The 17,737-nt window shown below is 55.4% G+C and overlaps 2 protein-coding genes across 5 annotated transcripts in view; one reads left to right on the forward strand and one right to left on the reverse strand.

The window, feature by feature from the left end:
• The window catches only part of PTK2B (protein tyrosine kinase 2 beta), a 109,648-nt gene extending 102,749 nt beyond the window's left edge, over window positions 1-6,899 (forward strand). For all 4 annotated transcript variants that reach the window (XM_081269623.1, XM_081269626.1, XM_081269625.1 and 1 more), the window contains 7 exons: window positions 1,342-1,488; window positions 1,634-1,669; window positions 1,905-1,929; window positions 3,219-3,265; window positions 3,875-4,012; window positions 4,204-4,284; window positions 5,842-6,899. In XM_081269623.1, the coding sequence (XP_081125749.1) occupies window positions 1,342-1,488; window positions 1,634-1,669; window positions 1,905-1,929; window positions 3,219-3,265; window positions 3,875-4,012; window positions 4,204-4,284; window positions 5,842-6,057 (690 nt within the window). In that variant the 3' untranslated portion in view covers window positions 6,058-6,899. The remainder of the gene's footprint in view (window positions 1-1,341; window positions 1,489-1,633; window positions 1,670-1,904; window positions 1,930-3,218; window positions 3,266-3,874; window positions 4,013-4,203; window positions 4,285-5,841) is intronic.
• Window positions 6,900-8,733: 1,834 nt separating this feature from the next.
• On the reverse strand, window positions 8,734-17,215 carry CHRNA2 (cholinergic receptor nicotinic alpha 2 subunit; the record flags this gene model as incomplete). The annotated part of the gene is made up of 6 exons (XM_081269864.1): window positions 8,734-8,859; window positions 9,904-10,924; window positions 13,274-13,383; window positions 15,611-15,655; window positions 16,016-16,167; window positions 17,143-17,215. 6 exons carry the CDS (start codon window positions 17,213-17,215, stop codon window positions 8,734-8,736), a joined length of 1,527 nt encoding a protein of 508 aa, XP_081125990.1.
• Between the last annotated feature and the right edge of the window lie 522 nt (window positions 17,216-17,737).

The raw sequence follows: 17,737 nt of genomic DNA on the forward strand, positions 1-17,737 counted from the left end.
GTTTTTCTAGAATTTTCTTTATGTGATTTGTGTGTGCACTGGCCACTCTGAAGGAAAGGAACTGTTTGAGTTCATTTTGTTCTGCTGTAACAGGGCACTGGGGACTGGGTGATGTACGATGAACAGAGATCCATCCCTTACAGTTCTGGAGGCTAGGAAGTCCAGCACCAAGGGCCACAGCTGGTGAGGGTTTTCCTGCTGTGTCATAGCTTGGCAGAGGCATCACCCATGTGACGAAAAACAGTATGGGAAAGTGAGTGAAGGAGGCCTAACTCGTGATTCTGTCAGTCTCCCCTCCTGTGCTAACTAGCCCACCCCTGCTGGTGGCACTGACCCACTCATGAGGGCAGAGCCCCCGTGGCCTAGTGGTCTCTTAAAGTCCCCACCTGCCAACACTGTTGTGCAGGAGATTAAACGTCCAACACATGAACTGTGAGGACCACGTTCAGACTCTAGCAGGAGCTGAAGTGCCTGTGGGCTTCCATGTCATGGCTGAGTCCTGTCACTGGCAAAGGCTCCCTGGGGAGTACTCAAAAGGATGCCCCTGGCACTCTCCCTCTGTCCCGGATGCCAAGGGATCACTGTACAGCAGGGGGAAAGCAGAGTAGTAGGAGGGACTAAGCAGATAATTACACAATTGAACTATAAAAAGGAGGAGGGAAAATAGGAAGACACCCGCACTTTCCACTCAGCAGCTTGGTCTGTAGGTCCACAGTCCCACAGGTGAGTGAAAACGGGGTGGGGCTAATAAAGCTGGGGAGAGGAAGCACTTACCTTGAGATCTTCAGAGCTCTGCTTCTTTAAATTCCATTCTTCATCCTGCCTCTAGCTCCTGCACTTCTGGCCTTTGGTTAGATAACCCTGGCGGCTACCTTAACAAAGCTGAGTGGGACTGCATGCCAGGGAGCTGGAGGCCGCACCTGTGTCCCATGAAGCTTCCAGGACTGCCACCATGGCACTTAGGTGGAGAAAAAAAAACAAAGGGCTTCCAGAGGCTGGCTTTGCATTTCTAAATCTATTAAATGACAGCAACATCACCAATGCCAACCGAGAAAATATAATGGCAAAATGTCATTGACAGTTCACATCGCAGCTTGAGTACGGTGGGTGCATGTTTAGCAGTGTGTGCTGGGGTTCATCATTTCTGCTGCCTCCAGGGCTGTGTGTGAGACCCTGATAATAACTGTCTGCATATAGGGCTGCCAGGCTAGGAACAAGCTAGAAAGAAGTGGCTGTGAGGCCAAGGCTTGCGGCTCCCCTGAGGCTCTTCTGGACACTGTCCCTCCTTCAAGCCTGGGATGGGCTCATGGCATCTCTCCTTTCTCTCTGCTGTCCTCCCAGGAGGAGGACTTTATCCGACCCAGCAGCAGAGAAGAGGCCCAGCAGCTGTGGGAGGCTGAGAAGATCAAGATGCGGCAGATCCTAGACAAGCAGCAGAAGCAGATGCTGGAAGATTCCCAGTGGCTGAGGCAGGAGGAGAAGTCCTTGGTGAGCCTGTGCGGAGCCCAGGAGGGGTTTCCCTGCTCTCCCCATGCCCTCTTCGCCTCCCACTAGCTGGGACAAAACGCATGCCGTGCATTCTGGTGTCTTCGGTCCCAGAACCCTAAGTTGTTGCCTTTGGTCTCCTCTGCAGGACCCTATGGTTTACATGAATGATAAGTCCCCATTGGTAAGTCACCTGGAGAGGCCTCTTTTTAGAGCCACGGCCTGGGAAGGCCTTGTCTCCTCAAGAATCACCAGTCCCTGGGCCTGCCTGTCTCCTCCTTGGGGCTGCCCATCTTGGGACCCTCCCACCCCATGGCCATAGTCTCTAATCACACTGTGGAGCAGGGTGAGGGAGGGGGGACAGTGGGTGGTCCCCAGAGCTGTAGAAGTGACTGTTCTCTTCCCTTCTTTCCTTGTAGACCCCAGAGAAGGAGGCCGGCTACAGTGAGTGTCCTGCCCTTCCTTGGGGAATCCCCACCCGGGTACCCCATCTTTGTTCACTGCCTGTGCAGGGGGCAGCAGAGTATGCCTGCAATGTTGAGAACCATCTATTTGCCTTGTTTTAATGTGGCATGTGCAAAGGGAGTCAGCTCAGAGTGGAGAGCTGCTCCCTGCTCCGCCTACCTCCTTGGTCCTCTTCTCTGTCCATCTCCTGCCTGCCTTTATTTGGCAGAGTGGGTGATTCTCACCTTTCCACTCCTCACCCTGGTGGAGGAAGGTTAAGTAGCTCCACTCACGTCCCCCACTTCTTAGGTCTTCTCCAAGCCCAAGGGATGAACGAGACCAAGCCTAGGAGATCTCTCCAGAAGCCTGTCTGAAGTCAGGGAAAGGAGGGGGGGAGGAGCTGATGATAATGATAAGAAGAACAAGGACAGTGGACACAGAGAACTTAACACAGGCCAGGCACCAGCCCAAGTCACAAGTATTAACTCATTTGTATTGTAGCAACTCAGAGACAGTCAGTGTGTCTCCATTTTACAAAGGATGCAACTGAGACACCGGCTGGTTGATAACTTGCCCAGTGTCACCCAGCTGCTGATTACATGGCTCAGGGGTGAGCCTAGGCTCTCTGGTTCCAGGTGACTTCAGAGCTAACCCTCTTATTCTGCAGATGAAAATTGAGACCTGGGGAATACAGATGTGCTGTCCTGGGGGCAGGGCTCTTTAGTGGCGGAGGTGTGAGCAGAACCAGTGTTCTGACTTCCATCCTGTGCTTTCCCTCCCAGCCGCTGTGCAGGGCCTGTGTGTCTTTGTTCATCAGAGTGGGCGTGAATAGCAAGGCTCTGCTGGTATTTCATTTCTTTGAGCCCCAAATGCTCAAGGAAAATCAATATAGCATCCTCACAAATCTACCCATGAGCAGCTGATACACCAGGGTGGGGGCTCCACGGACCCCCATTGCCTGTAGAGAGTGAGGCTTCTTTTTCATGGGTGGCCAAGGCCAGAGTGTTGCTGTCCCTCGGGCCTATGTCCATCAAGGAGGAAGCACATCAGAGCTGGAACTCCCATGAAGTCACCCCATCTCTGCTGTGACTTTGATTTTTTTTTTCTTTCTATACAAAACCACGGAGGCCAGCATGCTCTTCCCCTGCCATCTTCCTGGGATTGGGGCCTAATACCCCCCGAGTCTCTTGGTAGCGGAGAGGGCTTTTCTTGATCATCAGCGTGAATGAAGGAAAAGGCCAGCTGCTGAGACCCCTCCGCCCACTTACTCACTGTCCTTCCCTTTGCAGCGGAGTTCACGGGGCCCCCACAGAAGCCACCTCGACTGGGGGCACAGGTAGGTGTTGGCTCCCCGAAGGCTGGATGTGAATTGGAGTGAGGATTCCCAAGACTGAGGACTATGGACTTAAAAGATGAGCGCCTTGCCTCAGGCTACCTCAGCTGGTTCATGTAGAAGCAGGGGTAGAGCCAGGCTCCTGTCCCCACTGCCTGACCCAGAGGAAAGCTCATAGGTACAGCCCTGGGGGAGGAGGAGTGGTCCCTTTCTCTCTTGAGCCTCCCTGGAGCTTCTGGCACCACCACCCCCGCCCCATCCTTGCAGTAGCCTGGGTGGCCACTGGTATTCTTTGCTCTAGAACAGTGGTTCTCGATGTTGGCTGCCCATTAGAATCACCTGAGGGGCACTGACCAACCTGGACCTCAAGGCTAGGTGATGGTTCCATGGGTCTGGTGTGAGGCCATCATCAGAGTGTGATTAGGCTCCCTGGCTGGACAGCCACTGTCCTGGAGGCAGAAGGGAGGGATACACGCCCAGGAAAGGTCACTATTGCTCCACAAAAGAGTCCTTCCTGGAGGGCTGGTGGCTGAGTTGCCTACCCACGAAAGAACAGCAGTGGTAGCAGGATCCTCCCAGGTCTACCAAGCCTCCTCTGCTTCTTGTCCTTAGTCCATCCAGCCCACGGCCAACCTGGACCGGACGGATGACCTGGTGTACCTCAATGTCATGGAGCTGGTGCGGGCAGTGCTGGATCTCAAGAATGAGCTCTGCCAGCTGCCCCCCGAGGGCTACGTGGTGGTGGTGAAGGTGAGAGCCCAAGCAGAAGGGGACCGGAGGAGGTGGGGCTGTCACCCCTGAAGAAGGAGGTGGTGTCTCCACCCACGGTCAAAGGGAAGGTGGTCCTGGAACCCCAGAAGTGCTCTGGCCAAAGCAAACAGGGCTTTCTGGAAAAGAAAACAGCAGGCGGTAACAGCTGCCCTGCGCCTTCCTCCCCTCAGAACGTGGGGCTGACCCTGAGGAAGCTCATTGGGAGTGTGGATGACCTCTTGCCCTCCTTGCCATCATCTTCGAGGACAGAGGTAGGTGTCCTATCCTAGATGGTGTCGAATCTGTCCCTTCTCCCCGTACCTCCACCTGTTCCTAGTCGCATTTCTAGCAGAGGCCCCTGGGCCACCTGGGCAGCCCCATTTCTGTCCATCAGGAGACTGCACAGCACGTGTGGGCAGCCACCACCAGGGGGCCAAGAGGCCCCCAGGAGCCTGGCCAGCTTCTGGGGTGAATTTCCTATCTGGGTCTCAGATTGCCAAGAATTCTCATTGAATGCAGATGTGCAAGAGGGCACGCCTGCCTCCCCTCCCCACCCTTTATCCTTTATCTACTCACTGGACCAAGGTCAAGGTGAATGTGTCATTGAAATCCTGAGCTGTCAATGAAGCCTTGGGAATCCCAGTGTCCTGCTGACACAGCCCTGTGATGGCCATCAGGGACCTAGCCTGATCCCTGGGACCTGTGAACGCATTATCTTACAAAGCTAAAGGGGGTTGGGGGATATGATCAGTGTGAGGCTCTTGAGAGGAAGAGATTATGTGGATTACCCAAGTGGGCCTGTGTCCTTATTAATGGGCAGTGGGGGGAAGGTCAGAGAAGGGCTGTGATGACAGAAACCAAAGTCAGAGGAACACTGCTGCTGGAAGGTGCAGCTTCAACATGGAGAAAGGCAGGGAACACCCTGCCCAGCTCTAGAAGGAACTCAGTCCAGACTGCACCTTGGTGTTAGCCCCGTTGGGCCCGCTCAGAAGTCTGACCTGCAGAACTGTCAGGGACTGACCGGTGCTGCTCGGAGCTGCTGGGTTTGTGGTCATTGGTTACTGCAGCTGTAAGAAGCTGATCCAGGGTCACTGGACATTTGTTGACTGTCCGTCTGGAAACCAAATGTGGACCTCCCATGGAGCCCTGGGATCCTCTGCCTCCCGCCGTCAGCCATCCGCCACATGATCCATGTGGCATGTGGCCCATCCCATCACCACCCTAACCATCTGCCTGCTCCAGGCAAGACAGTGCAGGGACACTTGGGACATTTCTCAACCTGCCTCTGGGTGGCAGCATTAGCCCACAGAGGAGCCCCAGCTAGGCAGACACCACCAGAGGGCTGAGATGGCCACCAGGGACCTAGCCAGCTTCAGGGCCAATTTCCTGAGGAGAGGTCAGGTGTGATGTGATAGCTCCGTATCCTAGGGATGACCATGTACTCACTCACTCATTCAACAAACATCTCTTGTGTTTCATGTGCTCAGTGTGTTTGGCTCTGGGAATTGGTGGTTAAAAAAAAAAAAAAATCCCAGATCTCTTGATTTGACAGTAGACAGTTACAAAACAGCACAGGCCCATGGACCCTGACCGTTCACCTGAATGCTGGTGGTGTGAAGGGTTGTTACTGTGACGGGATGGCGTATGGGGCTGGGTCAGGCCATGCTCACGCCTCATTGGCTAGGGGTTGGGAGGCCCACTCCAATCTGTATGGGGGGCTGGATTCAGCCAGGCCTAGACCCACCTTGTCCCCAGGGACTTCTGACTACCTCAGCCAATACCCTTCCCCACGGCCAAGCGCCCCGCCTCTCTGTGTGCTCTCCCTACAGATTGAGGGGACCCAGAAGCTGCTCAACAAGGACCTGGCAGACCTCATCAACAAGATGCGGCTGGCGCAGCAGAATGCCGTGACCTCCCTGAGTGAGGAGTGCAAGCGACAGATGCTCACGGCCTCCCACACCCTCGCCGTGGACGCCAAGAACCTGCTGGATGCCGTGGACCAGGCCAAGGTCCTGGCCAATCTGGCCCACCCGCCTGCAGAGTGACCTAGGGTGGGGGCCACCCGCCTGCGTCTTCCACCCCCACCCGTCATGCACCTCCCCTGCCTTGCCTTTGGTCACGTGGTCTTCTCAGGGAAGGCCCGGGGTGAGGGGTCCTTCCCTCACCACTTTGCACGACCCCCTCCCCACCCCACCCCAGACTGTGCTGTTCAGGCTGCAGCTGGATGGAGGGGACTCTGGATATGGATGCAGGGTGGGTGTGACACACATGGTTCAGAGGTCACTGTTGCCGCCAGCTACTCCTCCCACCCCAGCCTGGGTGCTGGAGCCTCATTGGGGTCACAATGGTGTCCCTAGCAGCCAAAATGGCTTATGCATGGACATGGCGGGCCCATATGGGAGCCAAGCTATTTCTTCTCCTTCCTCTTCAGCCCTCGGGGATCCCCTGATGCACAGAGGGGCCAGGGAAGGGCCTTATTTGGGGGGGTCAGGAGGCTTGTAAGATGGGGGATGGGCTGGCTTTCTTGTACAGTGTATATTCAAATTTATTTAATGTGAGTTTGGTCTGGACCAACAGCTGGGTTCCCTCCTGATGGGGAATCTGGGACACAGTCCAGGAACAAACTGATTGGGAATTCTGGCACAGGACACTGTGTTGTTATCACACCAAGTATCAGGGGAAGGAGCAGAGAGACATCGGCCAGGACTGGACTTTGGACCACAATCTGCTCTCTCCCTGGCAACCTCCTCTCTTTCTTCCTTTACTTCCCTGCCTTTTCTTACTCCTCCTCTTCTCCCCACCCCTCTTTTCTCATCTGATCCCTTCCTTTCTCAAGTGTTTGTGTTGAGCCTTCTTTTACCTTCTTTCTATCAGATTTGTGGTTGAATTAAACTCGTACCATTTGCTTTGTGGTTTGTTGGACTGTGGTGTTGGTTTGATGTGCCCTTTGTGGGAGGAGGCTGGCCATGAACCACAGCCCAGCAAGAGATGGATGGTGTTGTTCTTGGGTGCAGATCAAGGGCTGATTGACGCTGGGCCGTGGCCAAGGAAAGCGCCTGGCAGTGGGACAGGTGTGCTCCAGCCCTTTTGCCCCAACTGGACGATAGGGTGCCTGACTCAGGGGCCACTTTCCAGGAGGGACCCCAGGCAGTTTCGTCCATGTGGCATCCCTCTTCCAGCTGCACCCAGACCACTTGGGCTTTGGGGGGGTCACACAGCTGAAGGAGCAGCAGACTTGGCTTTATTTAACCACTTTACTCACATGCGAGATGGATGGACAGGAGACATGAACAACACAGGGAATGTCCTTGCAGCAGGAGCTCACCTCTGGGAGCCCCAGGTAGACAGAGAGACAGTGGGGGCGGGGGAGGGGGCCACTACATTCACAGGAGTAGGGAGGAGCGAGGCCAGAAGGCCACTGAGTGGGGGTCTCAGAGAGAACTGAGGAGCAGGGCCTGGGCCAGGGTCACAGGTTGGTAGGTCTTTCCAGATGTGTGATGGAGTGTTGTGTGCTGAGGAGGAGGAGGTTCAGAAGGACAGGACCCCAAGACAGAAGGAAGTCAGCAGTCTGCCCTACTCTGCTTCCTGCCTGGGGCTCCACACTGTCTGCACAGCCTGGTGTACACCTCTGGTGGCTGCTGAGGTCCTGCCCTCAGGGGCTGGACAGAGCTCAGGAGAGGCTTGACCCCTGGGGCTCTGCATTCCTCAGAGCAAGAACAAGTTGCACAGAATGGCCTGGAGCAGGTCAGACACGGCCAGGCATTGGCATCACCCAGCAGGTGTGGAGCCCAAAATGTTCAGTGTTTCCCCTCCACCACGCACAACAGAGTGCCGGTGCCCCTCCCCCTGTGCTGTGCTAGGTCCTAGGGTGAGGAGAAACTAAAGGGTCCCTGGCTGGGAGGAGTTCAGAACTGAAGGAGCTTGAAGCAGAGATCCCCAACTCCAGAGAGGTGTGCTGACCGCAGACCACAGAGACCAGGGCACTGCGGAAGAACAGCCAGCGATGGCCTTCCCGGTTTGTTCACTGCAGGTTCATGGGCACACGGCGCCCACAGCAGCGGCTCTCCGTTCTGGCTGCCTCTTTCCAAGGAAGAGGGAGGCACGATGCCTCAGGGAAGCCCAGGGGGTGCTGAAGGTGCTTTGGGTGGAGGGGAAGGCCCCGCTCCACTGGCCCCCCACACACCTGCTCCCCGCTCCTTCTGTAAAGTCCCTTGTTCCTCGGCTGCTACACCACACACCTCCAAGCCCTGCAAACTCACACTGAACTGCTTCCTCAGCCTGGTTTAAAGAGCCCAACCTGTACTGCCAGCCTCCCCGACCCTGGCCTGGGGGTTCCCCTGGGAATTTTGGGCTCATTCCTAAATCTAGACCATTGCTCATAGCCCCTCCACCCCCGAGGCAGCCTCCCCTTCCCCCATGTGCCCCTCCCTCAAGGCCATATTGTTTCTCCTTGTGCTAGTCCCACCCCTCTGCAGGGCAGAGTCCTCCTTCTGTTCTAGCTCCTCTGCTTCCTAAACGGGGCTTTCTGTCCAGCAGATTCCCAGTGCCAGGTGCAGTAGCGTCACAGCCAGTGCTCCAGAAAGACCTTCAGAGCTGGTGCTCTCCCCCCAGAAGCACTGCAGGCAGATGGCGCTGGCCCCCGAGGGCACTCTGGAGGGAGCTGCAGTTAAAGGTGGTCATTGCTGGCTGGCAGGACGGCCTTGGAGCCGACACAAGGGACATCAGATCATTCCAGCCAGGAACGGAGGCAGAAAGAGCCCCAGGGTTCCCAGGAAGCAGACGATGATGAAGAGCCAGAGGAAGATCCTGTCGATGACCATGGCAACACACTTCCAGTCTTCTCTCACCTGCGGGAGAAATGGCTCACAGTGACAGAGGCCAGGCCTCAAGAAGTGTTCCTCCCATGCTCAGCCCCTGTAGGGACAACCACAGGGCAGCAGCAGCTGCCCCCTGAGACCCGAGGGGAAGCTAAGACTGGCACAGGTGCAGAGATGGGGTGGAGGGAGAAACAGAGCTGGCCCAAGCCCCATACCACCCTCTCCTGTGTCCCACCCATCTCACCCTCCACACTGCTGGGGCTCAACAGGTTCTGGGCAAAGGGACTAGAGGGACACAGAGAGGTGCTGGAACCATCTAAAGAGATGGAGTCCCAGTGGCTGCAGTGATTTCAGTACAGAGAAGGTAGTGGGTGGGGTAGGTGTGACTTGGGGCAGAATAGGGGGTGGGTGGACTTTGTGCAGCTTGGACTCCCAGCCCAGGCCAGGGATGGATGCCTAGCTGCTCCCAAATTAATGATTAATTTTCTCATTCACTCAACAAGGCTACCCAGTGATCCTCTCCACCTTTCACCCTTCCCTAAGTTGATAAGAGAATTCTGATGCTGAGCGCTAGATAAGGCAGGGGCTGTGGAGAGGCCCAGCCTCATACAACCGAGAATCTGCAGGGTTTGTGGTTGACTCATGAGCTTCATAAAGGGCCTGATGAGAAAAGAAGAGGGGGACCATCTAGCACAAAAGAGGAAGGCCACTGCCCCAGGGGCTAGCCCACCAGGCTCTCCTAATGCCCCCTCCACCTCCCATCCCTGCCAGCTCCTGTAGGTAGTGGCATAAGCGTGGCATGGCAGAGTCCACATCTAAGCATGCCCTTCTCTGCTCGCTGTCTCCCAGTGAGGCTGAGCAGGGACATTCTTGACCTACTGCCAACAAGTGTCCCAAGAGCCACCAGCTAAATGTTCTCTCACAATTGATTCCAGACTCTTTGGAGCCATGAATGAGGGAGGCCAGCCCTCAGGGAGGGGACCAGGTTGGTCTAGCTACCACCCTGAGGTGGGAGGGTTCCCTGCTAAGCTGGTAGGGTCACCTAGGGGAGGCCCTCACCCAGACCTCACCCACCGAAGAGTCGGCATCCTCCAACCGCAGGTGGTCAGCAATATAGTGCACACCTTCCAGGGCTTTCTGTATGCGAGGCGACAGCAAGATCTCATGCTCCCCAGGGGGAGCCGCGGCCCTGGGCCCTGAGGCCTGTGGGGGCAGGCGTCCCCGGCCACAGATGATACCCCTGGAGGGGGCTGGGCGGCCTGCACACACCCATCTGCCTTTCTCCTCCTCCTCCTCTGCCTCCTCTCTCTCCTCTGCGTCCATGTTGGTCTCCAACCAGTAACAAGAAGGGCTGCGTTTCAGGCCTGGGGAGTCATGTGGCTCCAAGGGTGGCAGAGGCCGGTTCATCAGCAGCCACCGGGGCACACGTCCCAGCAGGGCCACCCGCACCCAGCGGGGCATGCTGTGGGTGCTGGGGGAGCGGTGGTGCACGTTGAGCACGAAGACGGTGATGACGATGGAGAGGGTGACGAAGATCATGGTGAAGAGCAGGTACTCGCCGATGAGCGGGATGACCAGCGAGGTGGACGGGATGATCTCGGTGATGAGCAGCAGGAAGACGGTCAGCGAGAGCAGCACGGAGATGCACAGCGTGATCTTCTCGCCGCAGTCGGAGGGCAGGTAGAAGACCAGCACGGTGAGGCAGGAGATGAGCAGGCAGGGGATGATGAGGTTGATGGTGTAGAAGAGCGGCAGCCGGCGGATGACGAAGGCGTAGGTGACGTCGGGGTAGATCTCGGCGCAGCAGTCGTACTTCTTGCTGTTGTAGGTGCCCGTGGCGTTGATGATGGCCCACTCGCCGCTCTCCCAGTAGTCCTTCAGGTCCACCGTCTGCTCCATCGGCTCCAGGTCGATCTTGGCCTTGTCATAGGTCCAGGAGCCAAACTTCATCTTGCAATTCTGCTGGTCGAAGGGGAAGAAGGTGACGTCGATGCTGCAGGAGCTCTTGTAAATGGCTGGGGGCACCCAGTGCACAGTGCCCGTGGAGAAGAGGTGCGCTTTGGTCATGTGGGTCACCGCAAACTCCCCGTCTGCACTGCGGAGAGAAGACCAGCTGGGGGCTCTGCACACCCACCTGACCCACCCAGACTGCTGCAGAGAGCAACCCGAACAAGGCGGTTCTCAGCTGGTCAAGTGTCCCGTCTTTTACAAGGGTATAAAATTTCCCCAGAAGACGGACATAGCTGAGTTTTCTTTTCATATAACATTGTTTTAAATACAAAAGGTGGAGTTTTGAAGAACACTGGAAAGTACCAAGAATTTTTAAAATACCCACTATTAACATTGTGATATTATACATATCATGTCTATTCTACTGTCACGCAGACCACGATTCTGATGGTTTTGCATATTTGAGGTCATATTTTGAGGGGTGTATGCAGTTCTATTGCCTGTTTTATTCCTTTAATATTTTAGAGTGATGATTTTGAACTGTACTTTCCTAGCTCACAGTGAGCAAACAGCCTCTTAGTTAGAAGATCATGACTTTTCCACCTGGACCTTTTGTTGTTTGCTCAAGAGACCTAAGATTTTGGCTAGTGAGGAAACTTCCTAGAGTCCATGCATCTAACCTCAACCACTAGACCCCCCCCCCCCCCAGGAGGCAGCTTGGCACCAACAGGAGGCTGGCTGGAGTGCTCAGGGAGGACTCAGCCAAGGGAGGGGAGGGAGCACCCCAGCAGAGGGCCCTGCAGGAACAAGAAACAGCTGGGGCCAAGGAAAACCTTAACAGTGCTCACTGGGGCCACCAGGTGGGCATCATGGGGACTGTGGTCGATGAGGTTGGGGACTTTGTGGGAATGAGTATCCAAAGACCCACATGGACTATGGGGACACTGGTGACCAGTCAGATGGGACTTCTTCAATTCCCCCTTCACTTCCTACCGTCTGTCCTAAAGTCCAGGGAATCAGAATACAAGGGAGTTTCCCAAGGAATAGTTCCAGGGTAGAGAGACAGACTGGCTGGAAACAGGAACTTTAAAAGAGAGTAACAAATACATCAGGCAAAAAGTCAAAAGAAAAAGAAAGAAAGAAAAAGAAATTAAAGGCATTTTGGTCATTTCACATAGTTGCCACTAGATGGCAACGTGCACCCATTTTAGGGAAGGAACAGTTCTGTTGATTGGCCAGAGTGTAGTGCCTGGGTGGAGCAGATGCTTCTTTATATGTCTACGAAAGTTTGACTGGACTTTTCTTGAGAAAATCGAGTCTTAGTGGTCACGGCTTTATTGACGATCCTGAAATGTGAAGTTGTATCTGACCCTAGGACTTTGCTCATATCTCTGCCAAATGCACAGGAAGCAGAAACTAGAATGTTCCTGGGTGCCAGCTCCTGGGTACAGAGCAATGGGGTGGGGGCATGAGTCAGCAAACAGGTACCTGGGTGTCAGACCTGCCAGGTCACCCAGTGGCATGTGTGTGTTTAAGTGAGAGGGCACTGGGCCTGCCCAGAACCAGACAGTGTAAGGAACTGGTGTAAGGAACCGCTGACCTCTCTGGAGGTCCAGAAATGGACCCTCTCTCTATGTTTTATTGTTCAAAAATATCATTTCCAAGGTAGGGTCCGAGGGATTGGGAAGTGCTGGGTAAGCTGGTTTCTTTGCTGCAGGACTTAAAACAGCATTTAAAATGCTATTGTGCTCTGCTGGCTTCCAAAGCCCTTGGCAGAGGGTGACAGACATACAGTATGATCCAAAACCATGACCACAGAATCTTGTTACAGCTATTCATATCTCAAGGAAGCAGCAACCTGCTTTAGAAACTGGTTTTAGACAATCATAACACCTTCTTTTAAATTTGAACTTTTTAACTTCTCAATGAAGAATTGCCTGATACCAAACATACTAATAACAATATAGATTTCTATTTCTCCTATCAAAAAGTATTTTAATTCATTGATTTTTGCCCACTGGGATTCTCTGTAGACTCTCCCCGCCCTCCAGCTTCTGTTAGCTTCTAGTTTTTAGGGTGAGATTGATCCTTTGGGTCTTGAATCCAAGGCAAGTATAAGATAACATGATTAAAGAAAAAACATACCCAGTGAGTTTGTTCTTCAAAGGTGCTACTACAGGATGCCACTTACCTGGTCAGACAATATTGCCATCCTTTAAAATTTCAACTCTTAGGCGTTTTTAGAGAGCCTGAACTACATTTTCCAAAGGATACTCAGAGTTGGCAAATCTGTCCCACTGTCACAGTGTACAAATGAATACATCTTCAGTGCCCAGTAAAAGTTGGTGTGTAGGAGGGAGAGAACAGGATGAAAGGAATAAAAGAATACAGAGGAGGGGGTTCTCTGCTAAGCATTGAGAGGGAAACGACGAAGCCCTCCAAGTCCCCTTTACCGCCCTCCTGGGGGTCTGCCCAGAGTTCCATGGCTTCCTACTTGTTGTAAAGGACAATGTCAGGGATCCAGATCATCTCTGAAGGGACCCGGAGGGAGGTGATGTTGCCAAAATCAGCTGGGTTCCAGCGCAGCTTGTAGTCGCTCCACTCCTGTGCAGGGGAGGGGTCCCATCAATGCCATGCCAGGGAGGGGCCTCAGTCAACCTAGGCTGAGCCAGGGATTCAGGAGCCCCCGGAGCCCTGCCCAGCCCCACAGAACAGAAGGGGCTGTGATGCCAGGAAAGGGCTCTGACCAAGGAACCTGGCACACCCTCCCAGATAAACACCCTCCTCGCTTTGCCCCCACCTCAGTAGCTAACTCCCAGGCAGGTGGGGTCCCCAGCCATGCCCTGGTCCTCTCTTGCCTCCCTGGCTGGCTCCAGTGAGGCACTGCAGGATCTGAGCTGACTCACAGTTTCAGAGGTGGTGAGATTCTCCACTCAGGAAGAGGCTGCAGAGACAGCCGGCCCGGGCGTGCCGAGCAGGTGGAAGTGAGGACCACAGAGGGGGAAAGCCACCTGCCAGAGGCATGCGGCTGAGGCTCGGAGCTGTTTGTGACCTCCAGAGTATGTTCCAGAGACTTCCCTACCCAGGGGCCCAGGAGGGAGCAAGAGTCCCTCTGGACTTCACTCCTGCTCCCCGCAAATCACGTCCAAGCGAATCTGTGTTTCTCTCCCCGGATCAGGTCTTATTCTCTCTCCATTCCATTCATCATGTTTTCAGTTCCAACCAACATTTTGGGAAACCCACGTCAAATTGGGGCATATTACTGTGGTAGTAGGTTGAACCACATTCATTTTACAGATGAGGAAAATGAGGCTCAGAGAATAACATGCTCAGCATCTCAGGCTAGACAGAGGTGGTGACGGATTGATGGCCCAGGTCCCATGGCAGTGTATGTCCTCACCTCCTGCCCAGCCCCTGGCTCAGGTGACCAGACCATGGGACAACTGTGGTGACCTAGGTTCTAGGCCTGCCCCAACCACACACACAGTACCTTCCTAGCTCTGGTCCCCAGTTGACACATCTGTAAAGATGACCTCCTAACGCTCCAACAGCTCTGGGATGAACAGTATCCACTCAGAGCCTCTGGACCAAGGTCTAATTTAAACTAAGTAGCTGAAACACCACAGCCCAACACCATCAGGGCCCCCTGGGGGACAGGAATTACAGAAAGGGCACTGGAGGATCAGGCACCCATTCAAAGGACTCAAACAGAGATGCCAATCAACATTCTGGTGGGTGTGGCTCTCTGCATGTTTACCTCTGCCCAGGGACAGTCAGGTGCTGGTCGGGCAGGGCTCCAGCTCCTCTTTCTCACATTCTACTGCCACCTCCATGTCAGAGGCCTTCAGAGCAGCAGAACAGAGCAGGAGGGGTAAGAAGGGAGGGAACGCACTGGGGTTCTCATGAGACCTGTGCTCTCATGAGTCTGCCCTAGGAGTGGTCCATCTAGGAGGGCCACCTGCTCTTTGGCTGTCCTTCCACTGAGAGGTGGGGTCTATGGCCCCTCCCTGAATCTAGCTGGACTCCTGGACTGCCCTGACTTACAGAATATGGCAAGATGGATGCTGGGCCTGTTCAGGCCACCAGAGACCAGCAGGTTCCACTTCTGTCTGGGGACCCTCCTTCTGGGATCCCTGAGCCACAGGCAGAAATCTGACTTCCCTCCTGGAGATACCGCAGGGAAAGACCCCGAGAGGTCCTGGGCAGGGCAAGGAGGCCAGCCAGGCCCAGACTTTCAGAACCTTCCAAATACCCCTGCTGTGAGTAAAGTTGTCCTTAACCCTTCAGAACAGGACAGCCACCAGCCAGATGCTCCCAAGCAGTCACCATGCAAAGCAGAGGAAACCACTCAAACTCCTGACCATGAAACTGAGATAGGAGGTGCCCACATGCTCTAAGCTGGCGAGGTTCGGGTTTGTCAGGTAGCACAAACAGGGACACAGTGTTCTTTGGTAGAAGGAGCAGAGCCAGGCACCTGGGTGCCCCTTTACTGGCCCAGCCGCACCCCGCTTCTCATTTTTCTCAGCTGTAAAATGGGCAGAATGAGACCTCCGTGGGGTTTTGGTGACAATGCAGCCTGTCCCCAAGCATCAAGGACTATGAAATGTCATTTCTAAGAAAGGCTTCTCTGGCTCTCTGGTGACATGTCCAGGGAGTGGACTCAGAGTCTGACCATGCAAGCACAGTCCTCTGGAGAGGCCACCTGCAACCAGATGACCCAAGTGGCAGGTGTCACCCACCGTGAATGCAGCAGCTTGCCCTGGCCAGGGAAAGGTGCAGGGAGGGGAAGGCCTAGCGATGACTGTCCCCTCCCTGCAGGGAGAATCCTCACCTGCCTCAGCCAGACGTTGGTGGTCATCATTTGGTTCTTCTCGTCCTGGCCGGCAAGAGAGAGAGGGCAACAGAATCCAGAGCACAGGGTGAGCGCGAGGGGCTGCCGGGACCCCCACCCACAGGAAGAGCCTCTGTGCGGTACCCAAGCCCAGCGTCCCTCCCAACACTCCCCTGGACTCAGATTCTTCAGGGACACACAGAAAACCCCCTGCTGCCCCCTGCTGCCCCAGAAGGGGATCGGGCCAGAGAGGGGAAGGGGCTGTGGCAGCCCGGGAGGAACCTGCTGAGGTCCCCGCTGTAATGGAGGTGGGCGGGGGGACGGGGGCTGCAGGGGGGCCCCTGGGGAAGAGCCTGGGGTCTGGAGGCGGGTTCTGAGGGGCCTGGGAGGGGGAGACAGGCCCACCACATCAATGAGCTGGGCAATGGACAGTCCAAAGCGCACGATCACCACGTCTGAGGTGTTGGGCACCGGCCGTGCCCAGCGGTTATAGCCCCTGAAGAGGTGTTTGAAGAGGCGGTCCTCAGCCTGGGTGTGGGGGCCTCGCTGCGCCAACGCTGTGGGATGGGAGAGAAGAGGAGGGGTCTCCAGAAGCCAAGGAGGCAGCGGGCACGCGGCTTCCCATCAAAGCAGAGGCCGCCATCTGTGTGAGCGTCAGCTTGCTCAGCTGTCAGGTGGGATGTGAATCCAGATCCCACCTCAAACCCTGTGGAGGACTCGTTATGATAATGTCCATCAGAGCTGTGCACAGCCCCGAGGCCACGGTGCACTCGCTCGTGCTGGTCGTCAGCAATGGACGTCAGCACCTGTGTGATATTAGATAACAAAGCCAGGGTGCTGCGGCAGGGAGGGGGGAGATCCAGCCCAGGTCCCAGGTAAGCTGCAGGGAGGGGACCTGCCCCATGACAGCTAGCCTGGTGGTGAGCAGCGTTCCTTCCCACCCAGTCGTCAGAGGAACCAGCAGTGCCAGCCGTAGCCCTCGCCACTGTGGGCACCTCCCTGAGTTGCTCCTAAACCCCTGGCACTTGCCGCTTCTCATCTACGAGGCCAACCACTGTTGATGGGTCTCTTGGGGGGTTTCAGTACTCTGCCAACGGCTTCGGCACACCAAGGCTCTGCCACTGAGCGAGTGGACAGCTACTGCTCCAAACCCAGAAGCGCAGCAGCTCCAGCTGGGACCGAAAGCCAGGCAAGGACAATAACCACCACGTGTGTATCCTGGGTGCCTGCTGTGACCCAGGTGCTAGGCGCAGGCTTTCCTTCTGTCCCCACAAGAGCTCCTGGAGGTCCACAGCACTATTTCTGTTTTGCAGATGAGCAACACTGAAGCTGGGGACATTCAAGGTGACACAGCTGCTAATATCAGCGCTGTGACAGCCCCTCCACCTTCCCCCTGTGGAACCAGGCACCAGCCTATGACCTCTAACATCCTTGCAGGCTTGAGAACTGCAGTGAGCCCACCTGCAGGAGATCCCCCCACCTGGCACGTGAGCACACAGCGGTGAAGTCCCAGAGATAAAGCAGCCACTTACCTGCTGGGAGCAGAAGGGGCCACCACAGGCCAAACATCATCCAGGGCGGCAGTGCAGAATGGGAGGGGCCCATGGTCTCAGAGGAGGGACTGGCTTCCCCTGCACATCCAAAAGAGGGCCTGTCCAGCTTGCTGTGGTCTAACCTGGCAGGGCGTCACCGAGCTGGCATGGCAGGGGGCCACTGGATTCTGCAAGGCTCCTTCTGCTGAACCTGACCAAAGCCAGAGAAGGATCCTGAGTCATGCCTCTCGACACTCACGGAGCGGGGCAAGGCCTGCCAGGAGCACCGGGCTCCTGCACTACCCCTAGCTTGACTGAGGCATCCCCGTCTTCCTCTTTCCAGAGTCAGCCGGCTGCTCTCCCTAGACAAGGCTGACCTACCAGGGGGCACCGACGTTCCCATCACTCTGCTTCAGCACTCATCTGTAAAATGGGGATAATCGCACAAGCTGGGCCGCAGAAGGACGCAGGCACCAGTCACAGTAGCCTAAAGGTGGAAATGGTCCAACGTCCACCAGCTTATAAACAGACGAAAAAAGCCATTGGATGGATGCAATGGAATGTGATTCCGCCACAACAAGGAATGAAGGGCTAA

This window comes from Spermophilus citellus (assembly GCF_964194105.1).
Source record: "Spermophilus citellus genome assembly, chromosome: 16".
Lineage (NCBI taxonomy): Eukaryota > Metazoa > Chordata > Mammalia > Rodentia > Sciuridae > Spermophilus > Spermophilus citellus.